At 39.3% G+C, this 16,741-nt stretch overlaps 1 protein-coding gene across 3 annotated transcripts in view; it reads right to left on the bottom strand.

The window, feature by feature from the left end:
• Positions 1 to 16,741, bottom strand: part of CLSTN2 (calsyntenin 2) — a 391,014-nt gene that overhangs the window by 16,698 nt on the left and 357,575 nt on the right. For all 3 annotated transcript variants that reach the window (XM_074590208.1, XM_074590209.1, XM_074590211.1), the window contains exons 10-12: positions 7,591 to 7,757; positions 3,966 to 4,114; positions 2,241 to 2,458 (exon numbers count right to left, since the gene is read on the bottom strand). In XM_074590208.1, coding sequence (XP_074446309.1) covers positions 2,241 to 2,458; positions 3,966 to 4,114; positions 7,591 to 7,757 — 534 coding nt within the window. The remainder of the gene's footprint in view (positions 1 to 2,240; positions 2,459 to 3,965; positions 4,115 to 7,590; positions 7,758 to 16,741) is intronic.

Here is a 16,741-nt window from a genome sequence, read left to right as displayed (position 1 = left end):
CATAAAGAATTTGCATGACAAAGAACATGGCCATCTATCCAAGAACGTGGCATTATCATAAATGGCAAGACCCTGTGTTGTGTGACTTGGAGAAATTGAGTTGTAAACTGACTACCCTTCAGTACATACGGTTAAAAATAAGAATTCTGTCACTGGAAAAAGAGCAGCATATTGATTTAATATTTTAATTCTCTGGTCAACTTAGCACAGAGTGTCTGGCAAAACAGCTTAACCAGCTCCCTGAGGGCACCATAGACACAGAGACTGCAATCTTGTAACTTAGTGTGAATTTCATTTTAGACAGTGTATGGGGAAGGAAGGCACAGACAGAAAAATCTTATGGCCTAGATTCCCAACTCCCGGTACAGTGAATTTGGATATCTGAACTCTAAGTACAGCTCTAACTTATCCAAAAACGCAGACCCAACTCAAATTTGCAGGATAGACAGACCTGAATTTGCTGAGGCTGATGAGTTGGACTGCTTCATGGGAAGCTATGAGACAGCAGCTTTGTTGCTCTGGCAGTCAGTGGGCAAACCGGAGAGGTAGGGGCAGCAATTTTAGCTATTGGTGGGGTCCCACCGATTTCTCTACTGTGGCACAAGCAGCATCACGTTGGCATTCCGGGGGCCCTCTGCAGGTAAATAAGGTCTCAGAGCCACAGTCATGCTGCTGCCTGTGGGAACTGCCTGATCTGCTTTTGATGAGAGACAGACCTAACTGGTCCTGTGACTGGGGAATACAGGGTGACTAAATCAGCCTCCTCAGGCTTGCCATGCATGTCTCTGCTACAGTCATGATGATCAGGTTACGTAAATTCCCAATAAGCAGAAAAATAGCTATAGGCAGATATACGTCAAGATTTATGGCTGTCTCTGCCTTTGTCAGATAATATCTGGGCTGAGAGAAATAATGATTCAAGCTTATAATGCAGGAATTCAGACTTAGAATTCAATAATATTTTGCAAAACACAGTTAGTCCCGAAGCCAGTTATTATCTACCCCTTTTAACCACTCTTAGTGCAAATAAACAAGACATGGCATATTAGGAGGTGCCTGACTTTCAAGGAATTAAACAGTAGTTTATTGAACGCCACTATGTTCCTTTTCAAGACGGGATTTACACTTTTTAGGTTACAAGGTGCTACAACAGTAATTATGTCAATAATTGTACTGGGAAAAATTGGGATAGACAAGATTTATGAGGGCAGCAGTTCCTACTTCACTGAAGAGTTTTGAAGATGTGTAACATTTAGGGATATGGAGCGTTATACATGCATTGCGTCTTAAGTGATGGACAATGATCACTCTTTTCTATGCAAGCATTAATTTTTTTACATACTGTAATTGTATGCAATTGGTATTGCGACATAATACACTTTCCAGCCTTCAGAGGACAGATGCAGTTTCAGGCAAGTGATAAGCAGCATTATTACAGAGCATTGCTTCAGGGAATCCATGCCCCTACACTTACACATCATTAGTCATTTTATCTTTTCAAGGGATGTACATCTAGTTGCTGCTTATTCTAGTCCAACAAATATTGTTTAGAATGATTCCTCAGATTACTAAGCTTTTCATTTACCTTGCACACAAATATCCAAAAGGAAGATTCCTTTATAGACAATTATTTTTAACCTTATTTATATTTCTGAACATTCACCTAGTGTCAAATGATACTAGTGTCAAAAATAGTGTCAAATACACACTTCGCTCAGCATTAGAATAAACTATCATCATTGAAAAAAAATCTTTGCAAATTATTGTATTTACATTATATAGGTGGGAAACTGAGGCACAAGGTTACTTTGTCAAGTATCACCTACAAGTCAGCAGCAGAGCTGGAAATGAAAGAACAGACTAAAACTCAACTATTAGTCAATTACTGCTTTCCACTTTATCAGTATAATCAATACAATTCTGTTACAAATAGAGAGATTGTAATGAAAATATGTTATTCAACAGAATATGCAAAGAAGAGCAGTAAGGAACTATTCTGAAGTAAGCAAGATGCTAAAGAGAAAAGCTGCTTTTTTGAAGCACATGCTGGTCTCTCACTAACGCATTTTTCAATGTGTTTAAATGAATGTCAGTACAGCATTACTGCTGACTAACGTCGCCTAAATTAATCTGGGTGAAGTGACCTCCTTTGTGTTACTTGTTTGCACTATCCTTTAAAAAATATGAGTAAAGAAAAACGTTACAGAGTAAATAATAATATTTAAAAGAAATACACAAACCTCCGTCATGTTCTTTTGAGTCCACTGGATGCTCCGTTTTAGTGACCGTGCTGACAATCCTGATGTCAGGTAACAAAGTAACACCTCTTTCAAATTGTTCAGCTGGTCTAGCAAAGTGGTCCATCCCACTTATTGTAATCTTGGGCTCATTGGCCTGAAACACCATTACATACGCATCTATATCTGGGATACTAATGCAGACATCTTCACCAAAACATCTGAAAAATATATTATTCATTAACTGCATGTAACACATTGCACATCAGAGGTGCGCGGCACTTGCACTGCCCCAAACCCATCTGATGGCTCTCATCCTTTTGTATCACCACAGATCAGTCCGTTGCACACTTTGACACTGCCACACGTAAGGACATGCATCTGTACCACCACGGACACAGGACAGCAGTGACAGTAACAGCTCTGCTCCTCTCATCCACCCCCCCCCCATTCACAGCTACTGAAATTACGTAGGGATAACTTAGAAAACAGATTCATGACAAGCTCAGTCTTTACTAAGGTCACTATGAGAATAATATTTTGATGTTTAACTGACATTTTACAAAGTAGTGAAGAGTTAAAAAAATTAAAAGTTAATTACATGATAACAACTAATTATAGTAAACCTAACATTAATTACATGACAACAACTAATAATAGTAAACCTAACATTAAACTCTCAAAGTGATATTTAATAAACATAATATGGTTAACTTGTCATGTGTGAATAAAAGGGCCTAATTATTCATTTAAATTGGACCATCATGAACTCATTCTGGCACTCCCTAGTATTTAATGGGGAAAAAAAGGGGCCTATATTAGCATTTTCACCTGAATCAGCAGAGTGCTTTAGAAGTGAATCTCCTGACAAACTCTACCTTACTGCATCTTGGCGCAAGGCTTGGGTTAGCCTTGGAATGTGCAAACCGGACTGCTTCCAGTGAAACTACATCAGAAGATGCTCTCCAAATACTTAGTGTGGGCAGCCGACAGCACTGGACTAAACCTAGTACGTAGTGAGACCTGTACACACAGCAGCTGTGAGTTCATAGCACTGATGTCTATTTTCACTCTAAAGATGTGCTTTCACTGCACTGCACAACTTGCTGTAATAGAGACATACCTCAGGGGAGCTCAGGAGCTGCAGATGGCTCTTTGGTTATGTAGAACTGTAAACATTATTGTGCAGGTTCTGTCGCTATCGTTGCACAAAAATGGAAGGCCACAAATTTCTGTTTAACACCCAATACCAGTACTTCAGTGATGATGGTCTTATAAGGATACAGACAGCTAAAGACTATTGCAAGGGTAGCTACAAATACTGTTCTCACAGATATGTCGTATGCTAGATGTAATAGGCCTGCTTTAAAAAACTCATGGCTCTAGCTATCTCAGAAGAAACTATAACTTTTTAAAATGAACAGTAAAATAAGAATGCAGTAAATGCAAGTACTGTTCAGTCCCGATTGTATGCTCCAATGAAACTATAAAAAGAATGCAAGTAAATTATATTAACAAGAAAAGTTTCTTAAAAGGACAATATCGAAAGAAAACCACAAGATAAATCAGCATAAAAGTAAATGAAATTCATCCTTTACGCTTAATAACATGAAAGTATGATTTAGCCATGTAATTTAGCCAAAATTCTTCTTTTTACATGTCCTAAGAAAAAAACTAAGTCATTAAAAATATTCCTGATCTAATCAGTTCAGCTGAAGTATAACTTACTGGACTTTAGATGAGACTTTGAGACGTCGTACGCCTGCAGTAGGAAACTGTCTAGAATTGATGTATGAGACCTTTCGGAGAGCTTGATTTATATTCTCAATGTCATCTCCTTCCATGACAAGGACTGACTGGGAAGGGTTGAAGTGATACTAGGGGAAATGCATATAATTAGTACTTAAGGTACCAGGTAGAAAGTACAAAATAAGACATTTTATAGGAATGTTGCATGGACAGAAGTTTAAAATCTAATGATTTAAGAAAAAAAAAATTGGTAGCTATTGTTGGCTGAATCCACATGTTGCTCCCTAAAACATGTGCTTGTATCAGTCACCTATTTCATACCTGAATAACTACTGTTAGAATTAATTTTATAGTAAACTAATCCTGATTTGCTGTACTTTGCCCCCTAGCCTCATCAACTTTGCTGATACTATTTCTGCAGCTGTAGAATTCAAAACCTTAACTTATTGTCATCATTATTATTACCATGTGATTTTTTTAAGTTAAACACATCCTTCATATGAAAATGTTAGCTTAAACCAGAGTAGCATACAGAAGCATATTTTTCCTGCTTTCTGTTTGGTTTTACCCTGGGCTATCTTTCTGAGATATATTTCAACATGAATGAACAAAACAATTACAACATTTCCCTCCTACATCTTTGTTAATGTCAGGCACAATAACAGTTATTCTCCTGTCTCTGTCTCATGATCAATATGGGTGTCATGATTTAAGATGGAGCTGCTACTTGCACAAAGCCACTGCTCATTTGAGCCAGCAAACCTTGCAAAGTCAATGGCTATTCTCGTAGCCCTCATCTTTCTCTAGTCCTTTGCACTGAACCTGAAACAGTCTTGCTGACCAAGAAACTTTCCTACTATATCCACATAGGAAATGATTGAGTTTATCTTCATCCTAATTCATCCTGATTTCTTTTTTTTTGTCTATTAATTGGTTCAGTAAACCATCTGCATTGCAAAGAAAACCAGATGAAGCCCCTTGATTTTGTACCCCACTGTGTGTGAGCACAAAACACTAAGAAATGCACCCTTCTCTCACATGCAGTCCCCAGAGCTGGATATTGATTATATGACCATGTCCTGTTGGACACAGACAATGGTTGTCTACACTTCCTTACAATCAGAAAGGTTAAAAAGCAAAAGAGCAAATAGACTGTGAAGAACAGAATGAAGCACCTGGCTCTCTGTCGAACAGAACACAGAGAACTGGGTTTAGAACTTGTGCAGGAAGGTCATAACACACTGAAGGGTATTTTTTTAACAAAGAGGAGGACTAACATGAGTCACAGCCTGCATACACTTCTTTCTCTTTTCAGTAAGCTAGCAGTAGTAGAGAATAAAATTAGCAAAAGATGACTCTAGCTAGCTAGTTAACTTAATAGCTCAGCTGCCAGAACAGCTGGAATGCTGCCAAAGGGACTGCAGAAAGCCCCAGTCGGAGCCATTTTTGTCTTTCTCATTAAAAAAGGCTAAAAATAGCAACAGTTTAGACAGCGTTTCTGAGAGCTGTCACAGATATCTGAAAATTAGCCTGCAGAGATAAAAAGTCCAACAGTACTGTGTCAGAAACTGTATTACAACTGCATCGCTCTTTCTTAGGTGGCTAAAGGGTGAAGCTTCATGAGTCCAAAGTGCCCAGAAGAAACACCTTCCAATACCAGTTTGCCTACACTGAATCTGCTAAGTGCTATGTAAATAGCCACACAGAACCTGTCATCTGTGCAACTGTCACACATCCTCGTCTGAGATCAGGTATGCTTGTTTTTGACACCAGAAACACTTTCTCTTTATTAATCTTCTGTTCAAGGTCAGGTGCCAACTGTTCCGCTTTCATCTGAGCTTCTTTCTGTCAGCGCCAATAAGAAACCCTACCACAATCTCTCTGACTGCTCTTTCATTTTTGCCTCCTGCTGTTGCATGGACTGTTGAACTGGCTGAGGAAGTAAAAATGAAAGCAGTAACTTTAAAAAACCACTACACCTCATCTGTATTTTGGAAAATGAAAATGTTTTGAAGTTTGATGAAAGAAAGAAAGGGAGGAAAACAATCCCTCATCTTCATTTTCCCCACTGCACTGCTAGTACAGTAAGAAAGCCATGCTGGAGCAGCAGTGGGCAGTATAAAGGTATTTTTTCCAAGCCCATGACACAACAGACTACTCGAATACTGTAAAAATTCAGGGTGTGACAATAAGGAAGTAATTACCATGCTTTTAAGCATCATGGACCAAGTGTACACTGCTGTTATTCATGTAAAATCCCAGCAGAGAACTTACTGGTAGGCAGATACACGTGCGCTCCAGAAAACCCTACCTGCTCTTTGTATGCATTGCCTTTTAAAAATAGCTTTTACTCTTAAGTGTTTCATTTTGCTGTGAGAGGCAACAATGTGAAATTCTTAATGATGTCCTTGGTATGATGAAGAAAATGGATATCTTTGCAGTGTTTTGTTCATATGTAAAAGCTAGAGCTATCGAAATTCCTCTTTAACTTTGCATTTTCAATCTAATTTTTACCATTTTCAGAAACATATTGGTTATAGTACACCACTGTAACTTAGCACCTAGACAGACATTTGAGTGTATTTCAGGTCAGTCTCCTATCTTGTATAATGAAAAAGTTTAGCTAATAAAATGTAGTACATAGCCCTTCCACTGCACGCTCCAGGTGAAGTGTTAGAGCACCACCCTCCTCCCCACTGGAAAAACACCGGTGCAGTTTCACAGCATACACGGTCTGCAGCCAAAGAATCCTCCCGGTTTGAATGTGAAGCTCAGCTCCTTTGGAAGGTGGCATTGTGATTTGTGTGCTAGGAAATAGCTTAAAAGTGTGTTTAGATATTAGGCCTGCCATCTAATAATGGTACCAGTAAAGAGAAACTGACAATGCAGCTCATGTAAGTATTATAGAAGTTGGAGTCACAATCCTACATATGTAGCTAAAAGAATAGAATTTGCTTACAAATGCAAAGTAATCTGGCCACTATGTCAACTGAAACAGGATTTCCCTCTGTCTGCTGTTCTCCAATCTTAGAAAAAGTGTTACAATATCAGTAAAGATAGTCATATGTATAATGAAGACGGATAATGCTTTATACACAAAACTGTAAAATTTTGATTTCTTGACTTTAGGTTTTTTTATTGTCCAGTTTTCACGTACCATACCATTTTCCTCTTGGAACACACTGGAATTTTCAATACTATTGGATTGGGACTTCTTTTGGAGTTGCCACTAGATGAAAGATATTCCACTTACATTCTCCACTGCTTTAAAGCTACTTCAGATCAAAATTCAATAATTCTTTGGAATTGTGTCTATTTCTGTAAAACTACCAAAATAATCATGAGAACAAGACCTGGCAATTCTTATGGACTCTGAAATATCAGCAGCACCTTACTTTCTGAGTATCTAGCTCGGCAATAATGGAAACATTTTTCTTTGCAGTGTCACAGCTCTTCTACTGTTCCGCTTTTTCTTTGCATGACTTTATGGGAAATTACATTGCTTCTGGGACTACATTTGTACTGTGTGTACTCTACCTTGGGCTCTCCACTTCATAAATCAGCTCTAAATTTTTATCAGAGATTATGTCAGTTCATCCCTCACCTTTATTCCTTGGCCAAGACTCTCGAGAGAATTAATATCCAGACCTTCCTTGCAGGCCTGCAAACAGGAAATCACTTTCTGACTCTCAATTTTGCCTGGTCGGATAGTAAGACTGGCCAAGCTGCCATGGAAATACTGAGCAAATCTGGGCTTGGTGACTTCACCTCCTGCAAGAAAGAGAACATAAAATTGTTATTGATACCAATATACAAACCACACATCTAATCACTTTATCTTTTAACATGTTTAAAGAACTGATATCCACTTTAGCCAAGTGTATTTGAGATCCCATTTACTGTGATAAGTGGAATTGCTTTGTGTGTGGTTGGGTGGTACTTAGTAGCAGCCTGTCTTTAAGATTCTTGTCAGTGTTCTTCCAGTATTGTATGCAGGTCTTTATAAAGCTGTGATAACACGCTCTGAGATGAAACATGGCTTCCCAAATCTGTGTACAAGGAAGCACAGCATTTACTAGAAGTGAATTGATGAATTATTGGAGTGATCAAACATGAATTTAAAAAAAATGTTTGAAGTCCAACATTTATTTATACAGAAACTGTATTCTCAAGTTTTCTATTACAAGATCACTTACACAGCCTTTGCCTTTCTCCTCCAAAAAACATACTACCTGAAGTTCTTAGATGTGCTAAGGGTCATGGCTCTATGTAAGCAAACTGCCATGCTCTCTACAAATGGTTGTCTCTAAGGATACGGTGTAAATTCACAGCAGTGAATGCAGACCAGTGCACAGCACTACGCTAAAAGGCTCGCGGTGCTTCCCTCACCCAAAGCAGCTCGTTTGGTGCCAGCTGAGGTCTCATCACTGTATGTTGCATCAGGCCCACTAGCTACACTCTGCTCAGTTTCACTCTAGGCAGCCTCAAAGGAAGACTGATCTTTAGGAGTTGTCAATAAAATGTGATTACTTACCTCCCGCACCAGTGATCATAGCATCTAAATTACTCTTGGGATATTTAGTGATTTACTCACCCTCCTCCAGGAGAATTTTTAGAGCTTGTCTTTCCTGCAAGCGTTAGCTATATGTGAATTACTACTTACCTCCAGCCTGAGAGGACTGAGAGTGCCACGCCACAGTGAAGCCATGCAGACTAATTGGATTAGCAGTTGATAAGCTGTTGTAATTGGTAGATAATTCATGTCTACAGTGTTTGTAGCTTTAGTGTCAAACAACCTATTTCTGCCAAGCAAGGTAGCTCAAGCTTGAACTTTAACTTGAAGATTTGTGTGTGGACTGGGGTGCAAATTTTCTTTAGGCTGATGTTGCTACCTAAAAGCCTGAAAAACATCACTTTTAGTCTGTGCAGTACGAGCACTATGAAGAAAACTTGAGTTATTTTATTTAGTGAAGAAAATACACACAGATGTACCGAGAGAAAAGAAGGTGCCAAGCAGGCTGTTTCTTCATAGAAATAGTCAGGTTTTGTTCTTTTTTGTTACCATTGCAGCACAAACTGCCTCTCTTTTTACCCCAAAGAAAGATCCTCAAGGAGAGATTATTCTTCTCCGCTCTTTCATTCATTTCTCCATTATACAGAAAACTTCTATTGGGCAGAATTGTTTTGAGGTTTCACAGAAACTTTCATGTATGCAACAGCTAAAGTGCAGGATTAGTTTGCACTGTAATTTCAGCCTTTCTGATACTTACCAAGACAATTATTTGGTAAATAGATAGTGCATTATGGGGACCTTGGCTTTTCACAGCAAAGATGTTGTTATATTTATCTGTTTACATTGTCTTTAAAAGTACATCCTGCCACAAATACAGCAGCAATGCATCTCGACAGAAAAAGGTAAGTCAAATTAAAAAAAAAAAATGCAAACCTCTCCCTAAAAAGGAGACAAAAAGAGATAACCAGATGAGAATTTACAGAAGAAAAAGGGAATCACATTGTGCTTTGAAGTTTCAAATTCTCATATTCCTAACAGAATTCTGAAGACAGCAAGTTCCAAGACTAAAACACCAACACCAATCCTGGAGCTTTGAAATTTAGAAACCTACAGTAAGTCTGCCAGTAGATCTTAGTAGTTCTGAGGAGATGCAAAATAAGAAGCAGTGTCAGGTAAGCGAACGTATTTAAATGTGAAACTAGCTCATTAAAATGTATAAAGGACTAGACATGAAGCTAGAACAAAGAATTCAGTGCTGTGGCTACCCCTGACAGAAACAAACAGGATAAACCAGTTGAAGTAAAGCTATAGAGCAACATGACTGGGGCTTACATCCATGAATAGGAATTTCAGGTTTGGATTTTTTTGATTTCCTTTCATTTTATTGGTTGTTCTTTCACTTTGGATTAGTTCTTCTCTGGTGTCTGCTTGACAAAGCACTTCCAATTACATTGCTAGGTCATTTACAATGATACCGTCATTGCCCATGATACAGTCATCTGCCCGACCACTAATATAAAAGTATGGAAGAGAATATGAGTGTTTCCGGGAATAAGCTTTTAAAATGCTCTGCAAATACAGGCACTACAAAAACAGTGAGTATTTGAAGAACTTGCCCTGTTCACAGGAATAAGGCTGGTTTTTGTGCAGGTGTATAGATCGATTTTGGACTGTAAAGGAGGGGATGTAATCTTTGTTATGGAGAGGCTATCAACTGCTACGTAAAAAACCCAAGTATTTCAAGAAAATGTGAGTCAAAAATAGCTGGGACTAGCTAGTCTCATACTTTGTCAGCAGAGAAAATCTGCAAAACTCTGCCCATGGTTACGCCAGGGCGATTCAGGTTGTGACAATTGCACTAGAACAACTGAGAGCAGAGCCTGCAGGGACACTGAGGGATGATACAGTCTGTCCCCTAGCCCCATGACAAGAACATCTGTACTTAATCCATTCTTCAGAATTGCCTGAGCTGCCCTAAACTCTTCTGAAGACAGAGGCTCCCCAAGCAATCCACTCCAATGACCACTGATCCTTATAGTTGGAAGTTTATTCCTAATAGGGAATGTGATCTGTCAAAATAAGGCCATACCTTCCCTTTTCCTTTGCCAGGCTAAACAAGGCCTTTTCATTACATCTTCTACCTAACACTGTAGGCTATGATTATCCCTGTTGCTTTTCCTGGAACACCTGCTATTATCTGAAGTACTAACCATAACCTCACGTACCTTTAACCTTTATATATGTTTTATGTAGGACATGTCTATTAATCCAGGAGAGTGCAAATACTTGAATACTAGCTTTTTCCACATGAAAAAAACACAAGCACTTAAACAGAGAATGCTATCTCACACTTTATTAGAAAAAACAGACTGCTAAATAAGCCTTCCATAAGCACCTTTTACCAGAGTTAAAGACAAAATTACATACCCACCAGTTTTATCCTCGAAGGTGAACAGAAGTCATTATATCTGACTCTTATCACGGCTGCTTGTAATCGCAGCATGTTGACATTTTGATATTCTTCTAATTCAGCAGTTGAGAATCTTCGCGGCTCAGTGGGGTATGTTATCTTGCAGATGTGTTTCAATTGCCAGTAATTATTAGATTGCAAAAGGACAAAATCCAATGCAATAAAATCGGGCTGCAAAACTCCAAACCCTTGCTAAAATGCAAGGAATGGCTTAAACCCAACCTGCTACAATCCTATATTCTAGCTTTGATAAAAGGGATTACTGGCAATATAGTTTTTCAATGTCAAAAAATGTAAGAAGAAAAAAAAAAAAGAGAATAAATCGAAAATCCTCAGCAATTGGCTGTTTTACTCCTGTATCAGCGTTTAATTCATGTTGGTTCTACCATGTTTGAACATTGTCTTTCCTTCTGCTTCTGCAATCTAATATTCTTCAAGTATTTGACCTCAGCTTCTCGGTGCAAATTTAGCCCAGGATGGCCAATCTCCAAGTCCTAGTCACTCTAAAATTCTTAGCTCCCAAGATTAGATGAGTATAAATATATTTAATCCAGTGTGAAAACGGTAATTCTGTGGCGTATTAATGCAGAAAGTGTAATTGTAGCTAATGCTGATAGTAATATTTTTACAGACTATTATACAAGTTCTTCCAAATGCTGATCTTTTCAAATAGAGATCGTTTGACCCCCAGCATGATACAATTCATGCCTGTGCAGCTGACAGGCAGCTCAGAGCCACTGATTTCATTGGGCAGGAGAAATGCTCAGTTCCACGGTCTGAATTTGACTCATCACTGAAATTACCACATGCTAAGAAACAGCTTGTGAAAAGGCATAAGATACTCCCAGCAGTTCTTACTGCTTTAACACTTTGAATTTAACTCTTTGGTCCAACACCAAACTGAGCCTAAGCAACAATATTTTTGAGATAATGGAGAAGACCTATATGGATTACGCAAGCCTTTGGAGTAACCATTCAGAGAAAAAAGCGGAGCTCCAGTGATGATGATCTTGAGGTAATCCAAGTGTCCTAAAAGTTTTCCTACTTTCCCATGTCATGGTGTGTGAAAAACAGTGTTTCGTAACACAGCATCTGCCAGTTTCTATCCAGAGGTCAGGCCATCCAGTTAACCCAGATTGCCTCAGCAAGTTTTGTGGGATTTTTTTGCTGTCAGGGTCTTTATGCCCTTTCTTATGAGTGAGATACAGCTCAGCTACAGCTCGCCTCCACAACGATGTTACAGCATCAAGACCTGAGAGAAAAAGAAAACCTACTCCTCGACTGTGTTACATGTTGCGTTTCACTCAGCTCTATATTTATTGATTACTACAAATTAATATGCTGAGTGCTAATTCTTGGGGGACAGTTAAGTAGTTAAGACTTAGCTCAATGATACAACCAATAAAGGAAAACAGAACCTTCCCTACTGTCAGTCAGGCCGTTAGGTTGATGTCTGCAACACATAAAAGACTGAAACAGCACTGGAGAACAACATCGCTTATTCTCATTACAGACCCTTGCATGACAAATTTCAGAAGCGACTGTTTTTTTTCCCCTTCCTTAGATGTAAATGTTGTGGTCACCATCACAGTTGTGATGCAACACAGGCCACAGTGATATTCAGCCCTTGATGATAAAATTGTGTATTGCTTTTTCCACCTGATCCAGCATGCACATCCACTCCCAAAGTCTGGCAGATACAAGAGGATGGATGTTGGTGTTTTGGCATTAATTCACTCCTCGTAAAGGGAAGATGGTGTCAACAGCCTGTGGGAGGCATCCAGAGCAACTGTTACATACATAATTATTCACTATAATGCTGTTCACTGCTGAGTCATTGTCAAAGTAGTATGCATCACATTTTTCACTTGCTAAAATAATAACTATTTTCTGGATGGGGATTCTTCTTTTTCTGTGCTGGTTCTGATCTCTTCTGCCTGGAACTCTATCAATGGAGAGCAAGTAGGCCAGCTCGGGCACTGGGGCAGAGGCATCCCTCCCACCAGAACTTTACCCATGGTCACCCTGGTGAAGTCGTTCCGAGTTACCCTCCTTTTCTGCTAAGCGTGAAAGCTGGTGGAGGCGAACAAGTACAGCACACACACACACACAAACATGAAGACATACAGAAGACATACAGAAGGTCCTGCTCTGGCCTGCTGGGCTTCTCACCAGTTAAAACCATTATAGCAGACAGTTGGGTTATGGTTCTGAGAAAGAGACAGCTGAGACATAGAATAGGCAGAGGGCTCAGAATGAGCTGCAAAAAGTAAAGTGCATGCTGCTACTGGAATTATCTAGATAACTAGAATTATCCAGGTCTACTAATGTCCCACGATATTAGTTGCAGCCTAAGGGTAGGGGTAGGCAGGGGCACCTCCTACACTGGGGTCTGGGCGTTCCTTCCCCACAAGAACTTTATAACTCTGACGTCTGAATGTTCCATCCCTCCTGTGCTATTCACAGCTGGTGCCTGCACTCACCCCCAGCAAGCCCAGCGCCACGGCACGCTGGAGCAGCAAGCACAAGTCAGTGAAGGACTCATACACCAGAAAAAGAAGTATATGCTGCACCCACACAGCAGCCCTCAGTGGGGGGTGATCAGACTGCCAATGAAAGCAAGACTTTACAAGATCCCTGTGTCTGAAATATTCCTAAACAGTCACAAGCCCAGTTACAGTTGGTGCCTGAAATTTCAAATGTAACAGATCCAATGTAGAATTAACCTACTTAATTTTAGATGACATGTTGCAGATGCCTGTCCTATTTGTGGGCAGACCAGTCAGGATGACTCCCTTATACACATGGAGGAAAACAAATGCTTCTAGTATACATGTCACCTTGTAATAAATAGCTAGAATCTGTCAGATGAATAAAAATGTAGGGGGTTAAGGACTGACATCTAGCAAACGCTTTCTGATCCCAGCCGTGAAGAGGTTCTGTTAGATAAACATTGGGGAGTTCAGGGGAAACAGAAGATTCTCAGGGTTCAGACTTTATGGGGTTAAGGTGCATTCACTAATGAAGCAGACCCTATTTCCATTACACTGTTTTGGTTTGGGGTTTTTTGTTTGTTTGGGGTTTAGTTTTTTTTTTTTTATTTTCACAGTGGGCTGATATAAAGTGTGACAGAATTTGATTACCATTGAACTTTACAGTTGTATTGTTTTGACTTCAGAGATGTAAAGTGCTGTTTGCATTTACTTACCAATCTCCAAAGAACAATCACGCCGTTTTGTCAAAACAAGTGACTTTATGGAGCTCACAGATCTCCTTTTAGGCCTTATACCCTATCCTAATAATGAGCAAGTAATTATCAGAGCAGTCTAAGCACGATGAGGTTTTTACTGGAAATGATGAATCAAGAGAATTTGCAACTGAGATGTGATTCTTTTAAGACATTCTAGACTCTGGTTATACTGAGCCAGATAATTAAGGAATGATTCAGGGTCCAAACGTAATGACTGAAGTGAATCTGGAAGCAGCTGCAAGATATTCTGGCTCTGAAGTCCTCAGGTCTGAGCCCCAGAATTTATCCCATCTCTTTATTATGGCAGCTGGGGGAGCTGGGTGTAGTTCCCTGACAAGTAGATTGGCCGTTAAACAGAATGAAACCTAACGTAGATTTCAGGATTTCATAGTCCCAATTAGAGACTCAAGCTTTTATACTCCCAGAGCTTCTCAGCACAAAAAAAGTTTTAGTGTTTTTTTTATATCATTCAGATAAAAATTACTCAGAAAATTACTCATCAGACATGGCAGTATTTAAATCTGCCCTTGCTCTTGGTAGATACCGTAACCTGATGACCTCACACAGACAGCTTTAGACTTTAAAGCATTATCTGAAATAAGACAAGTACTGAGAACACTAAGGGCTACCTGCTCTTAAGTATCCATATGCTAAACTATCTCTGTACAACAGATATATAGATCAAAAGCGTGGTATAACTTATGCTATTTAAGATATTTTTTTCTCAAGATAATAAAATCACTCTCTAATCTCTCACAATTAAGCCAATATATTTTTGTTATTTCTAAGGGAACTGCAGGAAATAATGACTATCATGATAAAATGTTACAATCATATATCTTAGAGTAGATCACAGTCCAAGTGATGCTAATGCTGCCCAAAGAACTACAATCCTATTCTCCAAATAACATTCCTGTGCTGGTATGTAGTCCCCATTGCAGAAATTCAATTAAATAAGGGACGTACATCTATGCTGAATTAGTGACAGATTTGAATGCAAATTCAGCTCTCCAAGAAAACACCCTCCTAAACTAATCTTCCACGTATGCTTGTATTTCTGCTACAGCTAAAATTCCAGCAAAGATTTGTGAAGTGCATTGAAATCCACTCCATCTTGGTTTTGATGAGAAGGGCAACACAGAGAGAACACTGCTGTACTAACAGGAGCATCCGCACCCCGGTAGTCAGCATCCCATTGTGCTGAAATCTACCTCGGTGCTATTGCATTAATTTGTTTGCTTGTGCCACTCCACTGAGGCCTCAGGTTGGTGCAAGCTACGTCAGCCCCCAAGGCATGATCCACTGGTGTTAGGATGCACAGCAGGGGGTAATTTTTATCTGTTCAGTATCTTAATTTCTGGGGGGAGTCCAAGGCCGAGTGATGCAGGCTCTGCTGCTACACCGCCCACAGTGTATTTGGCTCTCAGTGATCTGAGCCCTCTCCAACTTCTAACTCTTGCCATTCTCCTTGCCTTGAATAGTAAGTCAGTACTCTGACTGCAACTTTGTGATTGCTATGTCAGCAGAGTGCTGGCACACAAGGTTAATGAGGTTATTTTACAGAAGGACTCTGTAAAAAAAATTGGTCTCCAGCCTAGGTTAAGGAAAGAGAAAAATGACAGGAGAATACAAAAGAGAAAGAGAATATAAAACAGAAATTACTTAGAAAACATAAATTACAATAGTCTTCTGCTATGTTCATGATAACAAAGTTTGCCTGTTGACAGACTTCTCCTCAAGACCTTCCTCTGCGCAACGTGGCCAGCATAATTACACTGTGAAGCTCCAGCACTCTAGAATGGGTGGCATTATTAGGAATAATGACTCACAGTCACAGTAAGCTACAATATAACCTTGGGACAAGTCATTAACTTGTGTCAATACTTTCCTGATAGGACTTTGGGAATGAGACATAAAGAAACAAGCCATTTTGGGAGGGAAAGAGTATGAACTAAAGACCTTATCTTTTCAGAGAAACCTGGAGGAAGTCTGTTTGCAATCTGTGGTACAAGGGATGATTAGACTACCAAATCATGTAACCTGCTCCTGTCTTCTGGCTGCCTTTGCCACAGAATATTAGCAATAAAGGGATCAGAATGGGAACCTATAAACCTTGGTTTAATGGAAGAAATATCTCACTCTGTAAAAGGGTCCATTTGCTACGTCCTCAGATAAACTGAATGAAAAATAATGAACTGAGGAGAACTTAGTAGGGTAAGCTCCTGGAAAGTGCAGCTCCAGGATAAGCTAACCTTAATTTGTTTGTATTGCTTAGGAGAATGAAACAGGATTGAAAAAGCTAAAAGGGAAAATAAGAACAATTTTGTGGTTGATCAGGAAGTCTGATTCTATTCTTGCTCTGATGCAGATTTTTTTAAGTGACCTGAGGAAAAAATCACCTACTCTCTTGATGCTGCACTTCATTCTCACAGAATAAGGGTAATTCTACTTCCTTGCTGCAGAACTGTTACCTCTTCATTGTTTGGAAAGCTCTCGAGAATCTTGAGCTGGAAGGGCAAAGC

This window comes from Larus michahellis, chromosome 6 (assembly GCF_964199755.1).
Source record: "Larus michahellis chromosome 6, bLarMic1.1, whole genome shotgun sequence".
Lineage (NCBI taxonomy): Eukaryota > Metazoa > Chordata > Aves > Charadriiformes > Laridae > Larus > Larus michahellis.
This window is presented reverse-complemented; position numbering and strand designations above follow the sequence as displayed.